The following is a 13877-nucleotide window of genomic DNA, read 5'->3' as shown; positions in this document are numbered from 1 at the left end:
TTTGATCTCTGTAGGTGTATCTACACATAATATTTCCATTTAGACCCTACTGTATTAACAAATGATTTGCTTTTCTATGGTTATATTTCTACACTAAGTAAATACTCTTCAGATCTATGAGTGCTCTGATTTCAAGCTAAAATTAAAATACAATATGCAAATATTTAATGTAAAATATTGTATATGTACTAATCCTAGTTATAGGTTTTATAGTCTAATCCATGTCAGATTGAACTCTCTTATCATCCCTGAGCCTCTTTAAATCAAATCTTCATTCTAGAAGAAAAATTTGAAGTCTAGCTCTAGAAACATGAAACAATCAATCATCCCTATGGAAAGTAAAAATTAAACATTGAAAACCAGCATCTAACTATATGCAAACAACTCAGATATCTATAGGTACATTTTAAATGCTGCTATTTGCAAAGACAGTTACCAGTTGTACTTCTGAATGTGTGTAGAGAACAGTAACTAGATAATTCATTTTAAAAGTGTGCACAATTCAAGATGACAAAGAAAGGAAACTGTAAGCAGCCGTTAAATAGGTGTAAATATAAGTGATGCTCATGTATTTATATGTCTGTATTCTAATATATAAGTTTATATCTTTATTCAATTATTATAAATTTAACACAGATGTTTAATTTTAAAAACACATAAACCAGTAAATAAAAACAAATGTATTTCATCTATGACCTCCTTGACACACATCTTGGAAGAATTTCTTATTTTTATAATATGTAAAAAAAAATACATTACTGGATTTCTGCTTGTAGCCCTGATAGAATGACTAGAACCTTACCATACCCCTGTATTTTTATTTTTATATAACAGAAAACTAAATAAAATATATATGTCAACTATTTTCAGCATTGGAAATCAAATAGTAGAGGAGTTTGATCCCTGAAAGAAGGAAAACAAAAAACATGAGCCCCATGATATCCTCAGCTTTCTGCCTGGAGGCACTTTCTACTCCACAGTGAAAGGCAAAGCCAGCTACGGAGAGGACAGTCATCTCACTGAGCTGAGAAAACAAGATCAAAGGTCATGAAGGCAGAGGTGCTATAGTTGGCAAGACAATCAGACAAGAGGCAGCTATAGGAAAGCAAGCCCCGGAAAACTGTGTAGTTATTCCCTTGAGACTACTGATAAATACTGAATCCCAAATGCGTGACATAAAACTTCTCAAACCCAGGCAAATAAATACCAGCAGTACTGTAAGCGAAACAACTTTCAGTGCTCTCATAGGTATGGGAGATATTCAAGTTCCTGCCAGACAGTAGAAACCCCTCATTGAACACTGGTATTCAGTTGAATGCTCAGAAGAGTGTTGCTGTAGTACTAGCACTAGTCTAGGCCGGTACAAAGCCTAAAAACTGCTCTCAAAAGGAGCAAACTGATCTACAAGTAATGTAACTATCTGTAAGAACAAATGTAACATTCCTCTAGGAAGACCAAAAATATACAATGATGAACAATGTTGAATTTACAATGCTCATCATCTATTAAAAGATTAATAGATATACTAAGAAACAAGAAAATGTAACCTTGAGCAAGAGAAAAAAATTGTTTCGCCTACATCTGGATTTAACAGAGATGATGGAAGTAGTAGCCAATACAAAGCACTTGAGCAAATATGCATGTGGACTTCCAGAAAATGGGGGAGGGATGCAGAAGAAATTTTTTTTTTTTTAAGAAATGGCTGATAATTTTCTAAAATTGTTAAAAATTACAAACCACAGATCCAAGAAGTTCAGTAAATCCCAAACAGGTTGAACACAGACATACATGCATGTGTGCATGCACACACACGGTTCATTATAATCAAAATACTGAAAAATAAAGATAAAGAGAAAATAAAATCTTAAAAATAACTAGAGAGAAAGGAAGACATAATGTACAGAGGCAAAAATTCAGGATGGTAGCAGATTTCTTATTAGAAACAATGCAAGCCAGAAGACAATGGAATAGAATCAAATCTTTAAAATGCTGGAAGAAAAACAAAATCAGTCAATATAGAAATTTCTGTACAATAAACTATTCTCAAAAATGATAAAACCTGGCATAATTCATTATACGCATATTACAAGAAATTATAAAGTTCTTAAAAAATAATCCCAGATGAAACTTTGGATCTTTTAAAAGGAATGAAGAACACTACGTAGAAACGTTAAATGTATGGGTAAATTTAAAACATTTTTCCTCATTTTTAAATGTCTTCAAAAATAATTAAAGTAAAAATAGTGACATTAAATTTGTAGTTTTTATAACTTATGTAGAAGTAAAAATATGACAATGATAGAACAAAAATTGTAGGAGGACATGGAAATATACAGTAATATTTCTACATTACATATGAAATGGTATTACATTATTTAAGGTAGCTAGTGATAAGTTAAAAATTCATATTGTAAATCCTCCAATACAGCTAAAGAGACAACAGGGAAGATGAAATGGAATAATAAAAAATAATAAATCTAAAAGGTAGCAGGAAATGAAAAATAAGGGGAAAATGGAGATAACAAATAGCAAGATGGTAGATTTAAACCAAACCATACATTTAAACCAAGCTATATTAAATGTAAGTGATCTAAAGTCTCATTGAACTACAGAAACTGTCAGACTGTATTTTCATTATTTTTTACTTTTTTAATTATTTTTGTTTAGTTACAGTTGACATTCAATATTATTTTATATTAGTTTCAGGTGGACAGCATAGTGGTTAGACATTTATATAGTTTATGCAGTGATCCCCCTGATTACACCTGCCATTGGACATAGTTGTTGCAACATTATTGACTATATTCTCTATGCTGCACTTTATATTCCCGGGACTATTTTGTAGCTATCAATTTGTATTTCTTAATCTCTTTACCTTTTTCACCCCGTCCACCCAACCCTGCTCCCCTCTGGTAACCATCAATTTGTTCTCTGTATCCATGAGTTTGTTTCTGTTTGTTTATTTTGTTCTTTAGATTCCCCATATAAGTGAGATCATATGGTATTTAGTTTTCTCAGTCTGATTTATTGCACTTAGCATTATAATCTATAGGTCTATCTATGTTGTCACACTGGTAAGATTTTATTCTTTTGTGTGGCTGGGAAGTGTATACACACACACACACACACACATATATATATACACATATATATAAAAACACATCTTCTTTGTCCAGTAGTCTATTGATGAGCACTTAGATTGCTTCCATATCTTGGTTGTTGTACAAGTGCTGAAATAATCATAAGGGTGCATATACCTTTTCGAATTAGTGTTTTAGATTTCTTCAAATCAATACCCAGAAGTGGAATTGCTGGGTCATAAGGTAGCTTTTATGTTTAATTTTTTGAGGAACCTCCATACTGTTTTCCGTAGTGGCTGCACAGTTTACAATCCCATCAACAGTGCATGAGAGTTCCCTTTCTTCTGCATCCTCCCCAACACTTGCTTGTTGATTTACTGATGACAACCATTGACAGGTGTGAGGTGGTATATCACTGTGGTTTGAATTTTAATTTCTCTGATTATTAGTGATGGTGAACATCTTTTCATATGCCTATTGGCCATCTGTATGTCCTCTTTGGAGAAATGTCTATTCAGGTCCTCTTCCCATTTTTTAATTGGATTGTTTATTTTTCTGATGTTGAGTCATATGGGTTCTTTATAAGTTTGGGATATTAATCACTTGTGAGATATATCATTGGTAAATACCTTCTCCCATTCATTTACTGTGTTTTCTTCTAAGAGTTTTATAGTTTTGGGTCTTACATTTAAGTCTGTAATCCATTTTGAGCTCATTCTTGTATGTGGTGTAAGAAGGTGATCTAGTTTTATTTATTTTTTATTTGCATATATTCGTCCTGTTGTTTTAACACCATTTAGTGAATACTTTATCCCACTGTATTCTCTTGCCTCCTGTGTCATAGATTAAATGACTACATAGGCATGGGCTTATTTCTGGGCTCTATATTCTGTTCCATTGTTCTATGTGTCTGATTTTATGCCAGTACCATGATGTTTTGATTACTATAGTCTTGCATTATAGTTTGATATCAGGTAGCATGATACCTCCAATTTGGTTCTTTCTCAAGATTGCTGTGGCTATTTGGGGTCTTTTGTGGTTCCATATGTTTCAATATTTGTTCTAGTTCTGTGAATACTAGAAAATATTAGTTCCATTATTATTTTGATAGGAATTTGATTGAATCTATAGATTGCTTTGGGTAATATGGACATATTAACCATGTCAATTCTTCTTACCTATGAGCATGTTATATGCTTCCATTTATTTGTATCTTCTTCAGTTTCTTTCTTCAGTGCCTTATAGTTTTCCGAGTACAAGTCTTTCACCTCCTTGGTTAAATTTACTTACAGATATTTGATTTTGTTAGATGCAATCGTAAATGAGATTGTTTTCTTAATTTCTCTTTCTGATAGTTCATTATTAGTGTATAAAAATGCAACTGATTTCTAAATATTAATTTTGTATCCTGCTACTTTACTGAATTCATTTATTAGTTCTAATAGTTTTTTGGTGGAATTTTTTTTTGGTTTTCTCTGTATAGTATCATGTCATCTGCAAATAATGATAGTTTTACTTCTTCCTTTTCAATATGGATGACTTTTATAACTTTTTCTTGCCTGATTGCTGTGGCTAGGACTTCCAATCATATGTTGAATAAAACTAGTGAAAATGGGCTTCCTTGACTTGTTCCTGATCTTAAAGAGAATGCTTTTAGCTTTTCTCTATTGAGTATGGTGATAGCTGTGGGTTTATTGTGTACATCCTTAATTATGTTGAGGTAGATTCCCTCTATTCCCACTCTGCTGAGAAGTTTTTTGTTTTGTTTTGTTTTGTTTTGTTTTGTTTTCATAAATGGATGTTGGATTTTATCAAATGCTTTCATTTCCTGCACTTATTGATATGATCATATTTTTTTTTCTATTTTTTTAATGTGGTATATCACATTAACTGATTTTCAGATACTGAGCCAACCTTATTCCAAGATGTAAATCCCACTTGATCATGGTGCATGATCATTTTAATGTATTGCTAAATTCAGTTTTCTAATATTTTGTTGAGGATTTTTGAATCTATGTTCATCAGGGATATGGGCTTATAGTTTTCTTTTTTTATGCTGATACTGAGCCAACCTTATTCCAAGATGTAAATCCCACTTGATCATGGTGCATGATCATTTTAATGTATTGCTAAATTCAGTTTTCTAATATTTTGTTGAGGATTTTTGAATCTATGTTCATCAGGGATATGGGCTTATAGTTTTCTTTTTTTATGCTATCTTTGTCTGGTTTTGGAATCAGAGTAATGGTGGCCTCATAGAATGAGTTTGGGAGCTTTCCGTTTGCTCAAATTTTTTGAAACAGTTTCAGGAGGATTGGTGTTCATACTTCTTTGAATGTTTGGTAAAATTCACCTGTGAAGCCATCTGGCCCAGGACTTTCATTTGTTGAGAAGTTTTTGGTTACTGATTTGACTTTATTTGTAGTAATTAGTCAGTTCAGATTTTCTGTTTCTTCTTGATTCAGTCTGGGAAGATTTATGTTTCTAGGAATTTATCCATTTTTTCCAGATTGTCCAATTTATTGGCATATAATTGTTCATAGTATTTTATTTTAATCTTGTGTATTTCTGTGGTGTCAGTTATCACTTTTCCTCTTTCATTTCTGATTTTACTTGTTTGGGTCCTCTGTCTTTTATTTTATTAATGAGTCTGGCTAAAGGTTTATCAATTTTGTTTATGTTTTCAAAAAATTAGCTCTTGTTTTTAATGATCTTTTTTGTTGTTTCTTTTTTTTTTAAGACTCTCTTTCATTTATTCATTTATTTCAATTCTAATCTTTATTGTTTTCTTCTTTCTACTCACTCTGGATTTGTTTGCTGTTCTTTTTCTAGTTCTGTTGCACTGTATTTTTTTAAGTGTCAACTATATGCTGTCTAAAAAAAACTTAAAAAATAAAGACATAAATAAAAGAAAAAAAATGTACACATAAATAATAATGAGAAAATCTAACGAACAGTATTGATTTCCAAGTAGATTTCAGGACAAGAACTATTGTCAGAGATAATGTAAGCAGCACAGTCCTAAATGTGTATGCCCCCCATAGAGCTTTAATTTAAATCAAGCAAAAACTGACAGAACCTAAGGGAGAAGTAAACAAATTTGCAAGACTCCCAGAGTTATAGTTAGCAATTACAACACTCCTCTTTCAGTATTTAATAAAATAAGTGGACAAAAAACCCACAAAAATCAGTACAAATATAAAAGACTTGAGCAATACTATCAAATTAACTTGACATATTGGCTAATACAGAATACCAGCAGAATACACATTCTTTTCTTGTGAATGTGGAACAAGAAAGAAAGAAAATACAATAGATAGATATTTGGAACGTCCCAAATATTTGGAAATCGAGTAACACACTCCAAATAACTTATTATTCAAAGAAAAAAATCACATTAAAATTAGAAAACAGTTTTAACTGAATTAAAATGAAAATAAAATGTAGCAGAATTTGTAAGAGGTAACTAAAACAGTGGCCAGTGAAATTTATAGTTTTAAGTGTTTTTGTTAAAAAGGAAGCAAAGTCTAAAATCAAAGATCTAAGCTTCTATTTTAAAATTAAACTTAATATAAGTAGTAGAGAAGAATGAGAAGTAAGAATAAAATATTAAAATATAAAACGTACAAACAATATACAAAATTAATGGGAAAAATTCTGGCTCTTTGAAAAGATCAATAAAATTGATAAATCTCCAATTACATTGGAGAGAGAGAAATCATAAGTTACCCATGTCTTGTATGAAAGAAAAGATATTACTACAAATTCTAAAGACATTAAAAGGATAATAAAATAATATTATGAATTACATTATGATAATTAATATGACAACTTAGATGAAATGGACAAATTCTTTGAATGATACAAATTACCAAAACTGAAACAAGAAAACAATCCTGAGCCATAAAATCAAATTGATAAATTGGATTTTATCAAAATTTGTAACTTCAACTTTTCAACAGATGCTATTAAGAAAAGAAACAGGTAAATGATAGACTGGAAAAAATATTCTCAATACTTAGATATAAAAAAAATAAAGAATTCTTACAACACCACAATAAGAAGGCAACTCAATTTAAAAATAAGCAAAACATTTAAACAGACATTTTACAAAAAAAGATATATGAATGGCCAAGTACATGAAACACTATTATTATTCACCAGAGAAATGCAAATTAAAACCCCAATGAGATTGTATATATACTACAATGATTCCAATGAAAGACTGATGATAACAAATGTTGGAAAAGTTGTGGAACCACTGGTATTCTTACATATTGCTTGTGGGAGTGTAAAATGACAAGTAGGGGAAATAGTCTGGTAGTTTCTTATGAAGTTAAACATACCACACAACTCAGCAATTCCATTCCTAGGTGTTTAAAAGAGAAATGAAAACATATGCTCAAAGCAAAGACTTGTTCACAAATGTTCATGGCAGTTTTATTCATAATAGCCAAAAACTAAAAACAGTGAGAGTTCCAGCTACAGAAGAAACTATGGTACAGTCATATAATGCAAATCTACTCAGTGATAGAAAAGAATAAATTACTGATACACACAACAGAATGAATTGCAAAAACATAATATGGAGCAAAAGAAGTCAGATACAAATTAACATGTACATTTTGATTCCACGTATATGAAATCCCAAAAAATGGAAACTAATCTTTAATGACATAAGCTCAGCAGTTGCCTAGGGTTTGAAATGAGTAGGCAGGCAGCTAAGGAACGTAGGAAATTATTTTGGGGTGATGGAAATGTTTTATATATTGATTGTGTTTACAAGAGTGTATACATTTGTCAGAAGTAACTGAACTATGCACTTAAATGATTCATTTTATATGTAAATTACACTCCAATAAAGTATTAGGTTACAAGTTGTGTTTTTTTAAAGTTTGTATAATATGTAGAAAACCAAGAGTAGTTGCTCTATCAGCGTATTTCAAGCTAACACCCAATGGCAAACTAAATTCATTAATTGGGTTAGCATATCATGATTCATTAGTTTGGTTAGCATTAGGGTACAGTATGCTGAAAAAAATTTTAAGATGTGTGTGTTTTATTTCTATAACATTTAAACCTAAAGCAAACCATTTTGATGAAATAATTCCCTATTAAAGAAAGTTAAGTAAAATGGTGAGTTGAAGAGATAAATACCTATGTACATAGTATACCAATTTGCTTTTGATTCATATTTTATGCCAGTTAATGGGAATTAATTAACGTGTACAGAATATAATCATTTTGTGCTTCTCTATTGATGACAGACTTTAGTTCTATTTGCTTCCAAAAAATAGGAAGAAATTCATTCTTTTATTGTAATTTAAAAAGCCATCAGCATAGAATTTCAGAGAAATACAGGTGATTCATGTATTCAACTATGTACTCATAATCTAGATTTTACCATCTTGTCAATGATGGAAAATGCCTGTTTATGACCCAAACTAATGTTTTGGTTCATTTTTATGGCAGTATGGAGATAAAACCACAGTATTTATTAAAAATGAAATAAGAATGTTTTCCTTACTCTTTGAGTAATTATATGGTTTAGGTAAAATATGTAGCATTGATTATGTATCCTCTGATTAAATCACATTAATTTAATCTGTACTATTTCCTGAGAATATGGTATGTACTTTGGAAACATAACAGCATGCACAAATATTTCTAACACTATAATTATGTAGAGTAAAATACATTTTTCACATGAACCTCCTTAGATCACAGGAATCAGTTTCAGGCAAGTATTGTTAACTCCCCTTGAATCAACTATTCATTTACTCAAATTAAGCTCACACACACACACACACACACACACACACACACACACACACACACACACAATGGGCCAGTCGTAAATCCTCACAACTGGATTGAGATCAAAATTCGACATACTTGATGTTCTGACAAGATATAATATGCACAAGTGCAGTCTTCCCCCATAACTTTGTTTTTTATCCAATCCAGCACTCATGTATGCAAGCATTTTTGGGAACGTATCTGCAATTATCCAAAGACTATACTCGGGAACTGCCAGGTACCACATGCAAATGCTGCGAGTAAAAGAGTTCATTCGCTTTCACCAAATTCCCAATCCTCTGCGGCAACGGCTTGAAGAATATTTCCAACATGCGTGGACTTACACCAATGGCATTGACATGAACATGGTATGTATTTCTGTTTCCAAAATGGAAGCACCACAGGCATTATAGCTACAGCCACAATGGAAAAGCCAGTCTCACCAGCTTTGAACCCCTTGTTTTTGTTTTCCTCTCTCAGATGTTTATTTTCTCCCTCGGAGATAGTCTCTCATTTTCAATTCATGGCATTGCATGGTGCTATATTCTAGTTATACTGTGTGGCAAAAGCATTATAACGTGATGCAAACTGATATAACTGTGTGCAGTAGAGTTCCCACTTTTGCTTAGATAGAGCGTCATCGCTAAGCTGGGACTTGGGCTTTCATCACACGGCCTAGCTGCCAGAACCCCCCCCAAAAAACAATAGTTGGACCCACGTACATTAGGATTTGGCAAGTAAACAATAATAACTATGAACCCCCAAACAGAGATCCAAGGTTAACACTTTAAAAAAAATAGGACATTTTGAGGAATTTGGGGAGAGTTTAGGGAACTTAAATATGTCGTAAACATTAATGGTAGGAAGTTTCATGTTTATGGGAAGGATAAGTTTTCTATATTTTAAACAGATAACTATGTGCCCTTTTACTGTACCTGGTTTAATTTATCTTTCCTTTCAAGGGGGAGATATGGATTCCTTCATAACTTTTAAGCAAATTCAAGATCACCAATCACCTTTCATACCCTTTCCTTCTCTATCAATGCTCAAAAATCAGCAGAATTTGTGATATGAGTGTGGTCCTCACAGCTCTTGTATTATTAGGAAAATTGCACACTTTTTTTGACCTAGCTGTTTATCCGGTAGAAACTGATTGCTGAAGATAAATTATATGACAAGTCCAAATTCTATGGCACACTATAGACCTATTAAAAAAAGATTAAAAATGTGGTCCTTTCCCATACAGCTACTCCTTCACTGGGCAAGGACCCTATTTCTAAGAATCTTCAGAAAACAAAACTCCTCACATACAATGACATCGACAGTATAATACAATTTTTGCATAAGTTAACCTGTACAATTTAGATATACTTTTTTTTTATTTCACTAGTAATATTCTGAAAAAAGAGCAAAGGTTCAAAATTAACAGTCAAGGTGCCTAAAGCATTGCAAATATTGCAAAATTTGAGATATATTCATTTATAGATTAGTTTATCTCTGCTGTGTGTGATTTATTTGATTGAAAAGGACATGTCATTATAAAAATTTTAATTTGAAGAGTTAATCAATTAGCATATTTTATGCAAAATCATGAGTGAACTTCATGACTTATTTCTAAATATCCCAAAGTTCCTTGTAAAAATTCATTGGATAAATTGATCTCACCAGGGTAACACTTTAATCTCACAAGAAAATACCTATAAATTGATCACTTTTATATGTTTCCACCTATATTATTGTTTAACAAACATATCACCATTAAGAAACTATTGGGGATTCTTTAATGGTGGGTCTGCTAAAGCAGTGTCAAGAACTTTTAATCAAAACACGTGTCACACAATTTTGTTGTTTTATATTGCCAGATTATTTCAATAGCAGTAATAAAACATTTATTTATTGTACCTCCCCTCTCCATATAATTCTAGTTTTGTGACCTTTTTTTTGTGATAAAGTCTTTTTTGTGACAACTATTTACCTTTCATTGTTTGACTCTATTACCTATAAATATGGTTTATATACCACTTGCCTATTTACAATGTACTTATGAAAGATTTATCTCTTTCCTGTCTGCTTCACACCTTAATACATGGAATCACAACACCCACCGGTAAGAACAGGAGGTATTTATATCCAATTTAATTCTCGTGTAAATTGTGGAGAACACCCTTGTCATCTGTCAGGTTTAGAGCTTGTTAAATGATTTCCAATGTTAGTTTTGATATCTTTTGCATGATATAGCAGAGGAAATACAAAGTAAGAAGTTGGGGAAGATAACCTGGAAGAGGCCAAGTACAGAATAGAAATCCTTAACTTTAAGAATGACTTGACCTCTAATAATATTTATATACATTGTCCCCCTCCCCACAAAATGTCACATATATGCCCCTTCCTCTACTCTGGTAAAGGTTATGGGTATACGGTTTGCATTAGATAATTGTCATAAAGAAACTGTCATTCTCTTTCATCACCCTCTATTTTCATAACGTAGGTGCTTTCCTTCCCTATCATCTGCATGCCTGTGTCACATGATCCTGAAGTGTGTGAGCTCTAAACCATGTGCCACTGAGTCTTGCATGTGGTTTTGAGAGCTTGACTTTGCACGAACTTGTTTGTACACAGTGTCTACATTTCTCATCTTGTGACTACAAAGTGAGTAAAACAATCAAAGTGCAAGATAACTTGACAACTCAACAAATGGAAGATGCTTGCTAATTAATACAATGTGCAAAATGAAGTTGATTAGAGAAAAACAACTGTACTCTGAAACTATTGAGAGGCAACAAAAAACAAATCTAAATGGATTTTTTTCTAAACCTCTGAAACTACGTTGTTAAAATCTCTGTGTCTTGTCAGTTAATTGTTAACTAAATTATAATTTAATAATTTAAAGTGATTTGAATTTATGTATTGTGATACATAAAAGTACATCAAAGTGTTGTATTTTACATCAGCATTCCACATTATTTCATTTAAGTATAACCTTAAATATAATTTCTAATGAAATATTTCAGTTCATATTTGCTGTTCAGCCAGGTCCAAATGAGGTATAAGATGTCCAGTCACACTGTGGTAATTGACCTAAAATTATTTTTCAAAACCCCAAACATTTAATTCCTTGATAGATCACAAAGCATAGGAAAGAATTGACCTAAAATATGCAGCCATATTCCTTATTCTCTGCATCTTTTGCTTTCTCTGAAACAGCTATTGCCAGACTGTTCCAGAACCAAAAACATTCTGGGAACACTTATGGGCTCCCTGTCAGTTGAACCAAATGGTTCAGAATACAAAAGGAAAAGGGTTGGGATATTGAAACTAGTGAAAGGAAGATGTTCTTTTGCATATGCTTTCAGGCTTAGGAATAGTAAATTATCTCAAAAATAATTTTCGAAAATGTTGTTCCTTCTACTCCCAGAAATTTGACTAATTAAAAAGGATGTGTTTTTCTCGGAATAAGACAGATGGCATCTCAAGGAATTTCCCCAAATCAAAGCTGCCTTCTAACCTAATATAAAACTTTCTGAAATTATCCAACCTAGATTTCAGTTAAAACATTGCCAAGAAATGAAAATCACCTTGTAGGTCAGGGCAGAATCAAGTTTCTCCACATCACACCCAAGAGCCTGGTATGACTGAAGAAAAGCCCCAATAACCATGGTCCATACATCATTCTGGATGGGGACAAATAATCAATTATGACAGAAATCACTCGATCATTTAAAATCATATTGGTATGAAAGAAAGGCCTTTGTGAACATTTAATAACAAATGTTATTCCTCACCTAAAAATGCCCCCCCCAGTAATTCTTGACCCATAGGAGAAAAAAAAAGGTATGGAATAGGAATTCAGAAGACCCAAGCACTAGCTCTCAATATGCCACTAATCTTGGGCAAGTCACTTAACCTCTGCAATTTCATTAAACTTGTCATTTTCAAATATTTTTAAAGCACCAGCACTCAAATATTCTAAATGTGTAAAACAACTATTATGGGAAATATTCTGCTGGAGGATGGAAATCCTAACCTATCTGCCACCCACTCTCTTGCTCCCTGTTGTGAACTTCTTAGTCTTCCTTATGGAATATCGGCTTCCTATTATTCAGAAGCCAGTGGAATAAAAGTATGTTAGAATTAGTGATGGCAGAGAACCAAAGGGGACCATTTTAAGTAAAAACAAGGACAGGAGTAGAGATACATATCTTGGAGAGCACGAGGCAGAATTAAGGCAGGTTATCCATAAACAATTTTGTTTATTTTATGAAAAAAGGGGGAATATTGAGTTTGGGGTTTTTTGTTTGTTTGTTTTGCTTTTTCTCTTAGACATTAATGGAGGCAATTTTGAAAGGCACATGGAGAAGGAGTTGAAATAAGAACCTAGGAAGAGGGATAAATTCTTCACCAGGGCAAATAAGCAAGATTTCCTTAAAGGCAGGCTGGAAAGAAAAGGGTAAGACTGAGGGTATCAGCTTGGAGGAGAAAGGAGAACACTCTGTGGCACTTGCAACTATACGGATCAGTCATCTTGGTCTAGCAGAGATTAAATTAATTCCTCAGAAAGGAGGAGATGTAGGATAGCAGCAGAGTTGAACAAGGGAGACTTTTTAGGGATTTCCATCAAAAGTCAACCTGCTAGGCTAAATAAAAAGGCTTAGATTTGCAGTGGGACTCTGAGAAACAAAGCATATATTTATAATGGGCCCAATGAACAAAGCCAATCAAAATAGAAAACAATAAAGAATCCCATATTGTTTAACAGATATTCTTACTTCTTGGGGCTGATGGGAGCATTTTAATGAAAATTTGATTTCCTTTTCTTCCATGACTCTTTTCCAGATCTGATGTCATCTATCTTAGTCACTTAATCTTTAACTACTGACTTTAACTATTACTACTTATTAATACTACTACTTAATACCTACTACTATCTACTTAGCTACTAGCACTGACCTTATATTTGAATACACATTCTAACTCTACTCCTGCAAAAAACTTCGTTGT

General features: G+C 32.4%; 1 protein-coding gene across 4 annotated transcripts in view; it reads left to right on the top strand.

The window, feature by feature from the left end:
- KCNH7 (potassium voltage-gated channel subfamily H member 7) overlaps positions 1-13877 on the top strand; it is a 441540-nt gene that overhangs the window by 380558 nt on the left and 47105 nt on the right. For all 4 annotated transcript variants that reach the window (XM_081052826.1, XM_081052825.1, XM_081052824.1 and 1 more), the window contains one exon: positions 9048-9247. In XM_081052826.1, coding sequence (XP_080908952.1) covers positions 9048-9247 — 200 coding nt within the window. The remainder of the gene's footprint in view (positions 1-9047; positions 9248-13877) is intronic.

This window comes from Rhinolophus hipposideros, assembly GCF_964194185.1.
Source record: "Rhinolophus hipposideros genome assembly, chromosome: 6".
Lineage (NCBI taxonomy): Eukaryota > Metazoa > Chordata > Mammalia > Chiroptera > Rhinolophidae > Rhinolophus > Rhinolophus hipposideros.
The sequence above is the reverse complement of the archived record's forward strand: the minus strand, read 5'-3'. Positions and strand labels throughout refer to the sequence as shown.